The sequence below is a fragment of the Periophthalmus magnuspinnatus genome, chromosome 17, assembly GCF_009829125.3.
Source record: "Periophthalmus magnuspinnatus isolate fPerMag1 chromosome 17, fPerMag1.2.pri, whole genome shotgun sequence".
Classification (NCBI taxonomy): Eukaryota; Metazoa; Chordata; class Actinopteri; order Gobiiformes; family Gobiidae; genus Periophthalmus; species Periophthalmus magnuspinnatus.
The window spans coordinates 5,920,524-5,934,342 of record NC_047142.1 but is presented as its reverse complement, the minus strand read 5'-3'; the positions used below and the strand labels follow the sequence as shown (position 1 = coordinate 5,934,342).

Sequence of the window (13,819 nt, the reverse complement as noted above, 5' to 3'; positions counted from 1 at the left end):
AAAATATACTTACTGGCACATTCTGTGAAGATTTTCATCAGCGCAATGATCCAAAACATAGTCCCATCCATAATGCTGTGACTCTGACTTCTTTTCCAGTATTATCTGACTCAGGACTTAGATGATTGAGGTTAGTGTGGACTCAAGTTATGTCTGGAATGAAGGTGCACCTTTATAGATCATCAGTGACTCACCAGTGACACCTCATGGCACAAGTCAAAGGAGGCTTTGTTTATTATGTATTCAATTCAAGACAGAGCTCTTTTCCAATTATGCTTTTAGACAGAGACTACAGCTGTAAATGAGCTTTTTCTGCTGGTACTATGCATCTATTATTTTGGTCAATCTTTATTGTACACTGTCCCTGTAGAAATAAATACATTTTAAAAAATTTTAAAAAGAAAATATCATATAATTCAGACATAAAATCTACAGTCAAACAAGATGACATTGTAAAGCATTTTGTTTTAATATTAATTTATATTGCATCTTAAGCAGTTTGAGTATCACTGAGCTGCCCCGTACAACAACGGGACTGCTCAAAAATTCAGTCACAGAAATCTTTCATTTATTTTGTCTACAAATACACTGCATACAGCAATTTGTGTCACTAAAAAAACAAATAATCTAAACCACAACAGAAGAGTAAGTAAAAGTGAAAGTGACAAAAATAGAAAAATACACATCTTAAATGTGATGCTCTGACTCCCAGAGCTCTGTACAATGGGCAGACGTTAAAGAATACATATGCCGCCTGTTTGTTTTTGTGCAGTCCTTTGTAATTAAGTACAACACTGTACATTGTAACACATTTAATACATTAGTGCATGGTGACATAGACACACTTCCATCTATACTGTTAAAACTTTTCTGTGCCAATAATAATAATAATAATAATAGACATAAGGTTTCATTTCAACCTGTTTTGTGAAACATTAAGTGCAAAATTGCTGCAGTTCATACTCTCCAGCTTTCTCCAAACTCCTCCACACTTGTAGCCTGCGTCCCATCCGGCTTCATGAAGTCATTGCGCTTGTGACCGTCGAAGTTGCCACAAAGTCCTCCCACCTTCCGTTTATACACATGGGGTAGAACGATTTCTGTGGATTTGTAATACACAGCAACACATAAGCCTCATGTTTACTGTTATATGGTTGACATATAAAAAATGTACCTGCTTTGCTGTGACCGTCAAACTCGACTGAAAGGCCAAAGTCAGTTTGCAAGAAGATACGTGACGAATGCTCTTGAATTTTTAAACCAGGAGATGGTGAGAGCGGCGCGTCAACTCTGCTTCCATCCACCTGAAAACAAATGACATTTCAAACAATCTATCAGTCAAATATGGATTCTTTTGTACACATTAAACAGCTAAAATGAAGAAGCGCAGAATAACTCAAACAAAGGGTTCGGTTCAGCTTAAAGAAGGACATCGTCAGGTATCGTTAGAAGATGTTTTCGCTCAAAAATGATCATAAACATGTCATTTATTATCAATACTTACAACAAGTCTCCTGCGTGGCTTGAACACCACTGTGTGATTGTACACTCTGATCTTCATTGCTCGCAGTACATCCTCTTTATCTTCATCACTGTCTTCGTCACTATCACTATCACTATCATCTTCATCACTGTCGTCTCGAGCGTGGTGACTGCGCCTTTCCTCGCTGCTGTCTTCGTCGTCTTCCGAGCGTCCGTTGATGCCTTCTATGTAAACGCTCTGAAGGTTATCGGGTAAGTCGTTGGTCTGCACTAACACGTACGAGTCCTCGCCCTCAAAGTCATGCTTCTTCTTGTCAAATGTTCTGTACTCGGGGTCTCCGTTGATGGTGCAGTCGCTGAAATCTGTAACGTGACAGGAACACGTCTTAGGTCTTAAGTCTGTGCGCTGAATTCACTATGAGTTGCTGGTGTTTGACTGCATTACCTGTTTTCTCACAATAATAATCTCCATTGCCGTTCTGAAGACAAACCTCTTTCCCATTGCATTCGTCTTGCTCTTCACATTCGATTCTTCCCACACCTCTACGTTTTTCGCATTTACACTTTTCGCTGCAATGGCTTGAATACCAGACATCTCCAAACTAAAAGTAAAAGATGCCAAATTACACGAAAAATTGTTGCAAGCGGATACACATGATAGTAAAAACATACATACATGATATTTCTTTCCATTGAGATCTACACAACCACACTCTTGGACAGGCACGCACTTCCTCTTTTGTAGCACATAACCGTCATCGCAAACGCATCCGGCCACGCAGTCACTTTTGCTGCAGCCGGGGGGGCCGTACAGGTGAGAGCAGGTGGGGGCGCAAGCCGAAACGCAAGAGCTGTAGTGGCTGTTGGCCGGACATGAGGGAGCTGAGAAGAAAAACAAATAAAACGAACTGATTTACCACCTGGAAGTTCTACATTGCAAAGATTTAAACTTGACGTACTTGGACTGGGAGTTTCTGGAGGAAGAGGGGCAGGTGTAGTAGTTGGAAGAGGTGGGTTCGCTGTAGTAGTTGGAGGACGTGGGTTCGCTGTAGTAGTTGGAGGATGTGGGTTCGCTGTAGTAGTTGGAAGAGGTGGGCTTGCTGTAGTAGTTGGAGCAGGTGTCCTCACTGTAGTAGTTGGAGCAGGTGTCTTCATTGTTGTAGTGGTCTGTATAGGCGCAGTTGTTGTTTCCGCTCCTGCAGTTGTATGGGGAACAGTTGTAGTAGGAATGGGAGGCGCTGCTGTGGAACTCTCTGTGGGTGGAGGTGGTGGAGCGGGAGTCTCTGCAGGTTTCAAAGTTCCAAGAGTTGTTGTAGGGACTTGTGTGGTTGTGGTTGGCGCAGCAGTAGAGGGTCTATTCAAGCCTGCACAGAATGAATATATAAATAAATAACAAATGCATAGAACTATACAGCACATGTAGTGTATTACTCTATTTTTGTTGAATTTCAAGTTTAAAAAGAAAGAAAAAACTGACATGATCCATAATGAAGTGATACATCATCTATAGCGACATCAGACTGATCATTGGAGCCTCTTCGTCCCTCAAAAATGATCTAAAATGTTAAATAAAAACATGTTACAATCAGAAATACATTAAACAAGTTACTCCAACTTTTCAGAGGACTGAGATGATTTACCAGAAACGGTCCTGTTGTTGTGAGGTCGACTTGTGCCAAATGCCACATATCTCCTTGGTCATTTCTTTGGCGCCAAACTGAGCGAGCGTTATTGCCCTCGACCACATAGACGTGAAGGCCCATAGTGTCTGCAGATCCGTACATGTGATACCAGAACTGTAGACACTGGGCTCCAGAGTTTGAGCACTCGGAACTGATCAGACGAGCTGTGTCTCCGTACGACGCACTGTTGGCCTCAATGTAAAGGTAGCGACCACCTTAAATACAAAATTACCAAAAAAATAATAAACTGTCTTGGGCACATTTTGATTCAAGCTATTTTTGTGTTCTATGTCTTACCGCCCGTGTGGTCAGCAGAAGGTCCCGTCATCAGAGTTGGTGTGGAGCCACTGAGCCAAGTCCAGTCAAAAGCGTCGGTCACCATCTGATTCCAGTTGCAAAGGCTTTGGTCGAAGTTACAGTTGAAATTGCAGACTAGGAAAAAATAGGTTCACTTTTACTCAGGGGCACTTCTGAAATGAAACTTACTAATAATTCCTTTACACATCTTACAGAGACGTTACACCTTACACCTACCTTCAGGTATCTTTTCAGTTGGGGGTTGTGGTTTTTCAGTGGTTGCATCTATCTCCGGTCTTGCTCCAGTTGAACCTTCATTTGAACTTGCTGTTGTTTGCTGCGGTCTTTCAGAAGTTCTAACTGGTTCTAATGTTTGGTCTACTGAAGGAGCCTGTGTTGTGTCTATCTCTAATTCTGGAGTTGTTGGTTGTGGTTCTTCAGGTGGTGTTGGCTGTTCTGTGTTACCCGCACCAGCAGTTGATTGGTATGCTGCTGCTGTTGTGTGTAGATCAGTCATTTCTTGTGTTGTTTGAGGTTGAGGTGCTTCGGTTGCTTCTTCTTCAGATGGTCTGGTTGGTTCTACAGGTTCTGCTGGCGTTGTCTGTAATTCTTCTGGAGTAGTTCGTTGCTGCCCATCAGTTGTTATCTCAGGTATGGGTTCAGCCTCGGTAGTAGGCTCGGGTGCAGTTGTTTCTTCGATGGTCTGGTCTGTTGTTATCTGTTCTTCAGTAGTTCCAGGTTCTTGTCCTGCTGTTGTCCCCTCCATTGTAGACTGAGGTTCAGGGTTGTCAGTATTTACAGACTCCGAGCTGTCTGTGGGAGGTTGAGCGGTTGTCCTTGTAGGTCTTGGAGATATATGGACTGTTGTTGTTTGAGGTTTAGACGTTGTTGAAATGTGAGCGGGTGGATTAATCATATCTGCCGAAACAATATATTATTAAAACAAATTTAGTTATACGGGATTCTAGTTCATGGGGATTTTAGTATGTAATTGAAATGGTAGTAGATAAGAGACCTTGTCAGTAAAACATCTAATAACATCTAATAACATCTGTTGTACTAGCCTGGTAATATTTCTTATAAAAATATAACTACAACTTTCTTATCTCTTGAGAAAATGTGTAAATAATAAAACCATACCTGAACACGGTCCATTATAAAGTGCTACATCGTCTAATGCTACATCTGACATCTCATTAGATCCTCTTCTTCCCTCAAAAATGATCTAAAAAGTGTACAGGTTGTTAGTAATTTTTTTTGACAACTGTAATTTTTCAGTTTATCTTTATTTCAGGGTTTGTTTACCTGAAACGGTCCTGTTGTTGTGAGGTCGACTTGTGCCAAATGCCACATATCTCCTTGGTCATTTCTTTGGCGCCAAACTGAGCGAGCGTTATTGCCCTCGACCACATAGACGTGAAGGCCCATAGTGTCTGCAGATCCGTACATGTGATACCAGAACTGTAGACACTGGGCTCCAGAGTTTGAGCACTCGGAGCTGATCAGACGAGCTGTGTCTCCGTACGACGCACTGTTGGCCTCAATGTAAAGGTAGTGACCACCTATCACATTGGAAATTGTTGTATATTGATTTCTGCTCATTATTATTGTTATTTAAAAGTTGCTATTTTTTATGAAACAGATATCTTACCTCCTGTGTGGTCAGCAGAAGGTCCCGTCATCAGAGTTGGTGTGGAGCCACTGAGCCAAGTCCAGTCAAAAGCGTCGGTCACCATCTGATTCCAGTTGCAAAGGCTTTGGTCGAAGTTACAGCCAAGATTACAGACTAAAAATGGAAAGAATATTAATCTCATGAATAACTAAAAAGACACCACTCATGATCTGTTAGCGACATACATTTTATAAAACAAATATTTTTAATTGATAAGTCTTATAATATCATACTGACCTTGTGGGGTAATGACTTGTGCTGCTGTAGCCAGGCCAGAGAAGCTATCTAAAAGAAGTATTGTTAATCATTACATCATGTTGCATGGCAGGTCTCTATAGATAAGATGATCACTTGAAACTAGTAGAGTTTCCATTCTGACCTGAGCATGAGCCAAAGTGAATAGAAATGTCATCAATAGACACATCGGATTCTAAGGTAGAGCCTCGAATTCCTTCTAAGATTATCTGAAAGAAAAGTGAATGAAGCATTAGACCTTTTAGATTTCATTTTTTGTCTATCCAGCGTGACAGGTGTTTGAGCAGAGTCAAAGATTCTACAGAAATGCAGTGCTTAACACACCTGATATGGCCCAGAGGCTGGGATGTCCACATGTCCTGGTTTCCATTGAGACCCTTGGTTATTCTGCTCGGACCAGATCTTTGTAGCTCGATTGCCTCGAAGCAAGTAGATATTGAGAGCCATAGCTGAGGCTGACCCGTACATGTGGTACCAGAAATGCAGACACATGGGCTGTTCGTACTGACACAGAGAACTCAACATGCGAGCGGAGTCACCATGAGTCACACTGTCGCCCTCAATGTACATGTAGAAGCCATCTAATGCAAGACATGGTAGAGTAAGGAGCAGTCCTAACAAAAAGAGTTTATCTGTGGCTTGACAAATTTACCTCCACTGGTGTGGTCTGTGCTTGGTCCGGTTTGACTTGATGGTGTGGCACCTGAACCCCTTGTCCAGTCAAAACTATCCTGTATTAGCTGCTCCCATCCACACAGATCGTTTTCAAAGTCACAGTTCAGAGGACACACTAAAAGTGTAAATAAAGTGTAAATATATTATAGAATTTAGTTTAAAACCTGGGAGTATTCTGTGTTGTAGTGACTGCTCCCTTACATGTCTGGTCTGGCGTAGGCGACGTCGTTGACGTAGTCATAGGGTTAACAGTGGTTTGTAGGATATCTGCAACAACAGTAATAATTATTTTATTTGATGGCTCTGTGACAAAGAGATATGTTGTAATAGTGATAATAAATAGGCAGATTTGAACAGAGTTCAAATGGACAAAGATATTGTGACAGATGATATTTGGTATGAAATAGAGGGCAGAGGGACTGAAAGCTGAAGGGATGAGGTGGTGTAGAGGTAGGTGGGGAAGACCAGGGTGGAGTTTTTGTTGTGACTTGAAGTTCTGAGGAGATAAATAAGAGCCTTTGTGGCTATTGGGTACGTTGAGTATTGAAACATTGTGCAAGGCTGTGTGAATGGCATAGTTTATGATGTGAGAAAAATATGACATATAATTGATGCTTTACTTGGCCCTGGCAGGCTTTCTATCACTTTATAGAGATAAAAATTGATGATACCTTTAACTAGAACCATATATAATAAATGTAGTCATGTAGAGTGGGCACGCGTGGGTCTGAAGTACTTACCACAGACGGTACCATCCTGCCACTGGCCCAGATCCACTCCAGCCACAGCGCAGGCTGCAGCGTAGGACTTGAGGGCCTCACACAGAGTGATGAGGTTACCTCGTGTGGCACAGAAATCATGCACACAGCTGCTGATGTAGATCTCTGGGTGGAGGGTTTCATGGCATAAGCTGAAGCCCTCACCCAACAGAGCATAGCAGTGATTATAGGCCTGATCCAACTCTTGTGAATCACATTGTCTGGGGTCATTTGGATGAGAAACACACCTACACAACATTTTTTAAATAGTAGATAAGCAATAGCTTAAAAATACAGGTCTAGTTGGGAATGAACACCTTTAGAGTCATGATACTCACAAATTGCTGTCTTGAACCCTCCAGCTATCTGCAAACTGAAATGTGGTGGTGGCATTTTGACCTCCAGGCATCACTAGATCATCGTCCTGCTGGCCAGAGTAAGTGCCACACAGTCCACACAGCTCATATTTGAAGTGCTCATTCACCTGCAGGAACAGTCTGTTTTGCTTATCCATCATGATCCTCAGGCCAAAGGTCGTTTCCAGGACAGTGTATCCAGAGTCCACATAGGCTCTGACCTGTCCGTATGTCCCACTGGTGAAATAGGGCAACAGCACGGAGATGTTGTGTTTCTGAAATTAGAACAGGTTTAGTTGAAACTGGGCAGAGCTCAGATGTTAGAAACAATCCTAAGCATGACACTTTTTGTATACCTCCCAAAAGGCAAACAACTAACATCAGTCACTGCCCAAACCATGACCCCAATAAACATAGGTATGCTAATAGATAACAGCAGGTAGTCATTGTATAAACCCTTGTAAAACTCCGACCTCCGTTAAAGCAATGTAAACACTGATGAACAAAGCCAGGATGAATGAATAGTGGCAATTGTAATTCTTTATAACTGACCTTTTTTGACCAATTACTGATCTCTTTGTATTGTTTTAGAGCCATACTGCATTCAAATCATAATACAAAAAGCAGTAATTCATTCAATATCATCCTAAGATTGCTCCAGAACTTACATAAACACACACAAATCAATGTATTCCAGTGAAATATCTTAATAATGCTTACATAGACACCGCTCTGGCTGATGGTAATCTGAAGGTCCCCAACCTCCAGAGTCACAGCGTCCAGTTTGGAGATACTGAAGTTGTTGTGAGGTGGGTGCATGTTGTGTCCTGTTACTGTGAAGTCCACTGAGCTCTGGCCTCCGCAGGTGGTGGTTAGCACATAACTGCAGCCTCCATTGAAGTCATATGCAAAGCCGTCAAACGTGATGTAGTGCGGATCTCCATAAACACTGCAAGTGGCTGGACTGAAGGCGAAGCATCCCTTAACCCCATTTTGAACAGCGCAGACCTCACTGGCAGAGCAATGTGATGATCTACACTGTATGTTATTGTTGCCCACACACAGGCACTGCTGATCACACTCTCCTTCCATGAATACTGCCCCTTTCTGCGGAAAACATTAACAAGATCATTGATGAACATCCTGCTGCATTAGACTGTAGTTTATTATTAACTACCTCATGGTGTTGTCCATTATGCCAACATCCACAGTCTTCAGCTTGGACACATTTGCCACCGCTCAGCTTGAAGCCTGGATCACACTCACATCTCTCCTCACAGCTGCCACAAGATGAGACCTGGTCCAGAGGGAAGCAGACCTCGGGACAGCCCTCAGCACATGAGTTGTAGTGACTGTTCTCCCCACACTGAAGAGCTGAAAACACAACCGTGTATGTGCAGCAGCTGTTCCATACTCAAGTGAGACTCATTTCAAAATGTCTTCTCTGTATTTGAATTACTTACAGCAAAATGAAGAGTTCCTCCACACTGGCAGGTCGACTCCAGCCTTTTTGCACAGATCAGCGTACACCTGGAGTGAATCGCAGAGCACTTCAGGGTCTCCATGAGAAGCACACATACCATGCACACAGCCTCTGAAGTAGCTGTCGGCCCCTAACACCTCCTGGCACGCTGCAAAGGGCCCAGTGTGTGAGCCCAGAGCTCCACAATAGGCTTCGCTGGCGTACTCCGCCTCTTCTAGCGGGTCACAGTAATGTGGTACCAGAATGACTTCACAGGCCGAGTCGTTCCCCCCTGTCTGCCAGCTGTCAGCCAGATCGGTGGTGTTTTGGGCCTCTGTGCCATCGGACCTCAGGAGGTCATCCTGCTTGTTTTGGTTGAAGTTCCCACACAGACCACAGACTTGATCGGTATAGCTGGTTGGAAGGGTGACCTGGAGTGCTCCGGTGTAGTCAAACAACAGAGAGAGGCCAAAGCTGCTCTTCAGGACGACAGCTGCAGGGTTACTGCTGACCGCCACTGTGCCGCCGGCCAGAGTCAGGGGAAGAGTCTTCCAGACCCCACTCACCTGAAATACAGCATTACTTTCATGAAATCAAATAAAGCAGCTTTATGGGCTTTTAGAAAGCTAATCTGAGGACATCTTGTTCCTAAACACAGCACTCGTTCATAGTCCATGTGAGTCACCTGCTTTAAAGACCAAAAGTTGCTGCAGAGTATACCTGATGCAAATATACAGATACTTTTAGATTTCTATCAATATGAAAAGATCTTATATGAAATAGAAGTGCATACAATATGGCTATACTATACCATACCATTTTTCTTAATAGATCAGAGTAAATGAATAGAAATACAGAAATACCACGGCATCATGGAGTCTATCAGTTACAAGTACCTTACAACAGCTTTTTAAAATGATCAATACTTTTATTACTTTCATAAATATTATTAAAACTGTTCACATTTTCAGTGCTCAATACTGGACTGACTTAAATACTTACCACCACTCTTTGAGTTTGTCTTTTGATAAAGGACATCTTGAAGTCATTGATGTTCACATTGACCTGCTCCACACTTGGCAGAGAGGAGTTGTCACTCTGCCCGTTGACCACTTCCACACTGAAGCGGGGCGAGGCTGGAGTCACCGAGCAGGTCTTAGCCAGAGTGTAGCTGCACGGGGCCATAAAGCGGAAAAGCGCGCCGTCGAAAGTGCTGCAGTCTGTGTGACTGTGCACACTGCACATCCCTGAGCTGGGAGCATGAGAGCAGGAGAGCTGACCCTCAGAGCAGAGGCAGCGCGTGGACTGGTCAGGCCACAGCTCTGTGCTGGATTCACACTGAGCTCCTGTGGATACGGGGAACAAACTATAAAGTTATGGTTTATCTAAAAGACTTTTATGATGTTTGAAGAGAATACTGACCACATGAACCATTCCTTATACCAATACGATTTACTATGACCTGCTCCCCTCGAGACAGCGGACGAATTGTTCTGAATACCACCTAAAGAAGAAAAACAAAGACATTTAACTGTTAAACTGTGTTTCTATTGCCTAACTCAAACTCTAACTCAAATACTGTATGTTGTAGTTCACCTGAGTCCCAGGTCTGACATTGTTGAGAGGCACAAATACTTGAGTCCATGTTGTGTCTCCACTCCTGGACTGGGCTGTTTTTGACCAGATCTTCTGTAAACCATTAGTGCCTTTGAGGTACACGGTGAGCCTGAAGAGGTTTGGCAGGACAGGGGACAAGTACCAGAACTCAAGACAGCCGTCACCATTCAGTGAGACAGTCCCTATGTTCAAATTAGTCACTGCAACACAAAGTAAATCAGAGTAAAATGTAAGAATATCTACTTTGAATTTAACTGTTGATTACATTAGCTTTAGTCCAAAGAAGGAAACGGTCCCTGCAAAAATGTTTTATTTGAGAGTCACTTTGTGTTTTATTTAAAGTGTGCTGAGCTATGTATATTAAAATCTTGGTTTTCTCTTTCAGTGCCTTGTGGAGAGCAGACTAGCCTGCAATAAACCTGCTCCAGAACATTGCTGATACGCAGAAGACTGTGCCCTATATTCAGCTGTGGACGCGTTGACGTCTGTCACGGCTGATACAAAAGGGAACATCTGATTTAATTACTTCTTTTTTTTTTTGCGTCATGGTGAACTTTGAGCAGATCAAAAGACTAACGCAATGTAATTGGCAGCAATAAATAATACACATTTATAATTAGCAATAGCAACTAAAGTACTACTGTGTGTTATAAAAGTATTTACCTTTTCCCTGCTGGACCACTGTCATGTCACACAGACTCCCTGGTTGTCCATTATTTACACACTGTGTAACATATTCTACAAGAAAGAATTGTTCATTTCTTTTCTTGACATTTATTCTCTGGTATTTTGCGTTCACACAATTAATGTAGTTTTACCTACCTGCATTACTCTTCCACCCTGGTAGAGAAATCTCATCTTGAGCACTGAAAAAGCCAAATCAATGAAATCTTAAGTACTTCCTTAAAGGGGAAATCTGTATCACTTTGTGTTATAATGAACTAATCTTTTACCCACCTGCCCAGGCTGCTTGTCAGAGTAAGAAGAAGTACAGTCAATGTGACCATATAAAGAGTAAAGCCTTTGAGCATAGCTGGTCCTATGCAGTGAGCTGGAGTCTCTCAGGTGAAACTTAGCTCCAGTGGCCGGTGCACTTGTTGACTGTGTGGTGTTACTCTGATCACAAAGCCCATGGTTAGAGCCTTTTATAACCCACACCTCTCTCACCACAGGTCGCCTCAGGAGTGGGCGGAGAGATGGACATGGGGACATGAAGACATCAGAGGTGGTCCAAGACGTTCCCATAAGTGACGCCAACTAGCACAGTTACCGTCAGTGGCTAAAGGTAAGGTCGGGGTGTAGTCTTGCAAGGCAGTAAACGTATCAACTGTATATCAATTACACACTGGACAGAACAACTACAAGGAGTTGCTCTGTGTCTCTGAAGAGTCGTGAAACCCACTAAACAAACAGGGAATCCCTCATTTAACATTTATTGCTACCAAAACATTCCACTCCTGCAGAGTTTGATGCATTAGTTTCAACATAACATAAAGCTACAACGGAATGAAAATAAAGAAATGTCAGTTTTTCAGCCCGCCTTATGCAATCTGAACAGGTACATTCTGTGTAGATACTCTTATATAACTAAGCCTGTAGTTATCCAGGTGTATATCTATTGTATGTCACAGTGATAACACTAAACATACTGATAACAAAGACACATTGTGAGAGCGCTGTCATTCACACAGTGTAGGACCGGTATGCGTCAACAGAACATGTCCCTGAGCAAATATTGAATGTCTTTAAATCTGTCTGAACTTAGTAGGTTTGCTAAGCTCCTACAAATCATAGAGTATCTAAATAGAGACTGGTGTGAGCAATGCACTAAACATTTAAGGGAGGGAGGGAGCCATCTTCACTTATCTAAAGAGACTGTTCTGATTTGAGAAACAGATAGCGCTGTTTTATCTGGGAGTGACGATAGTTTCTAGGGTGGAACAAGTGTAAATGAATCAAATTACTTACACTGAATTGATATGACTTTGACTATGGATCTTTTCTAGTAGGGGTATTGCCACTTCCTTGTCTCCTTGAAGATGCTGCTGTTGTTTTACCTGGAACGTTACTCTCTGTGGCTTATCTTACCAGCCCAAGTGACAGGTCAGTTCTGGGAAGAGGCGAGACCCCTTACAGTAGGAATCCATGTTTGTTTAAGTGTTGTTTTTTTTGCAATAAAAGCACCTGGAATTTGATGGATGTGAAACATTCCAAGCAAAGCAATATCTTCTCCATGGACACAACCTGCTGCTGGTGGTGAACCCTCATCAGAAAAGTACCGTAATGCACCTTTAAGCATGCAACAGTAATCTGAAACGCACATTCAAGACTTCATTTAGTTAATATGTGAACTAGCTGTGTGCTTTGTAGCCTTTATGTCTCAATAAGCGATCTGCAGGAAGTCTAGTTTTGCAGAAGAACGTACTGTGTATATGTTCAGTCATACATGTCATACTAAGGTAATTATTGATAGAACTTCAAGTCTAGAGCGCTGATCGGAACTAATAATCAACTTTGTAGTAATAAAACACCAAGACCGGATAAACATTACGGACTAAGAGGAGCAGCATCAGCCAAGTTAATAAGTTTTCCGCCCTGTTCTTACCCAGTGGAGGTAAAAATAGACTTCACTGTGGAAAAGAATGTTATGTTGGAAAAACTGCCAGGTTGATAAAATGACCTATTGCATCACTTCTGTTTTGTTGTAATAAAAAGTGTACCATCTAAACTTTGTATTGGTTCATTGGACACAGGCAGAAATACTAACATTAATTAAGAAATGTTATGCTTTTTCAGCCTCGATCATCGTTTTAAATCCAGTTTAGTGTAAAATGAGCAAAATGATTGATCTAAAAAGGGTTAATATGGGTTTTTTTCAATCGCTTTGCTACATTTTCAGAAACTTTACAAAAAAATGGTAAATCGAAATGTTTGAAATAGTAAACTTTGCGAAGAAAATGTAAAACTACACAAAAAGGACGCTTAAAATACGAACACAACCTTTTTAAACTTATCCAACCCTCATTCACACACTGTCCAGGGAATAAAGCAACACAATCAGACGTGTAGTGTAGAGTCAGAGACCTGCAGGACCAGTATCACGCTGTTTTTGCTGGTTTGAGCGTGAGACATATGCTCTAAATGTGTGTACAATATCAATCACTTAGGGAACAAAAAGTACAATTTACAAAACTGTGCAACTGTGGAATCTGAACTGTGTCTCTGAATGAAAAGCTTTTGAAAAAGTCTTTTATAGTTTGGTTTCTAGAGTTTCTGTGTCTGTTTATAAATTTTTTTCATAGTGTGATTCCTGTGTGTGTTCAGTTTTGTCCTTTGTGGCTTTTGTCTACAGACTTTGGTAAGAGTGTGTCGTATTTAAATCAGTCTGTTTTAATAGTGAATCATTGTGTTTTAGGTTCTGCAAAAAGTGTGTTGTTCTTTTGATATGAGAGTTAAAGCTTCAAAATGTTCATAACGTTCTGCTAACATGAACTGTATGTGAGTATTCACCAACTGAGTGGCAAGTTTTGGAATTTGTGCAGGAATTTAGACTTGAATGTCAA

General features: G+C 41.8%; 1 protein-coding gene across 1 annotated transcript; it reads right to left on the bottom strand.

The window, feature by feature from the left end:
* Positions 1-227: 227 nt before the first annotated feature.
* LOC117385657 (zonadhesin-like) lies at positions 228-11,357 on the bottom strand. The gene is made up of 29 exons (XM_033982959.2): positions 11,214-11,357; positions 11,079-11,122; positions 10,920-10,994; positions 10,236-10,456; positions 10,062-10,143; positions 9,642-9,985; positions 8,641-9,205; positions 8,355-8,551; positions 7,898-8,284; positions 7,160-7,452; positions 6,804-7,069; positions 6,265-6,330; positions 6,041-6,178; positions 5,713-5,969; positions 5,513-5,597; positions 5,371-5,418; positions 5,113-5,247; positions 4,767-5,023; positions 4,602-4,686; positions 3,699-4,379; positions 3,462-3,596; positions 3,123-3,379; positions 2,960-3,038; positions 2,442-2,846; positions 2,159-2,364; positions 1,928-2,084; positions 1,505-1,845; positions 1,175-1,304; positions 228-1,100 (listed from the first exon to the last, which is right to left on the bottom strand). Exons 1-29 carry the CDS (start codon positions 11,285-11,287, stop codon positions 958-960), a joined length of 6,153 nt encoding a protein of 2,050 aa, XP_033838850.1. The 5' UTR covers positions 11,288-11,357; the 3' UTR covers positions 228-957.
* Positions 11,358-13,819: the final 2,462 nt, after the last annotated feature.

Coding starts and splice junctions, on each gene's coding strand:
- LOC117385657 (XM_033982959.2), bottom strand. CDS start 11,287: ATGCTCAAAGGCTTTACTCTTTATATGGTCACATTGACTGTACTTCTT. Junction 5,598..5,712: donor CAGCCTCTGGGCCATATCAG/GTGTGTTAAGCA, acceptor CTTTTCTTTCAG/ATAATCTTAGAAGGAATTCG. Junction 2,365..2,441: donor TCCAGAAACTCCCAGTCCAA/GTACGTCAAGTT, acceptor TTTTCTTCTCAG/CTCCCTCATGTCCGGCCAAC.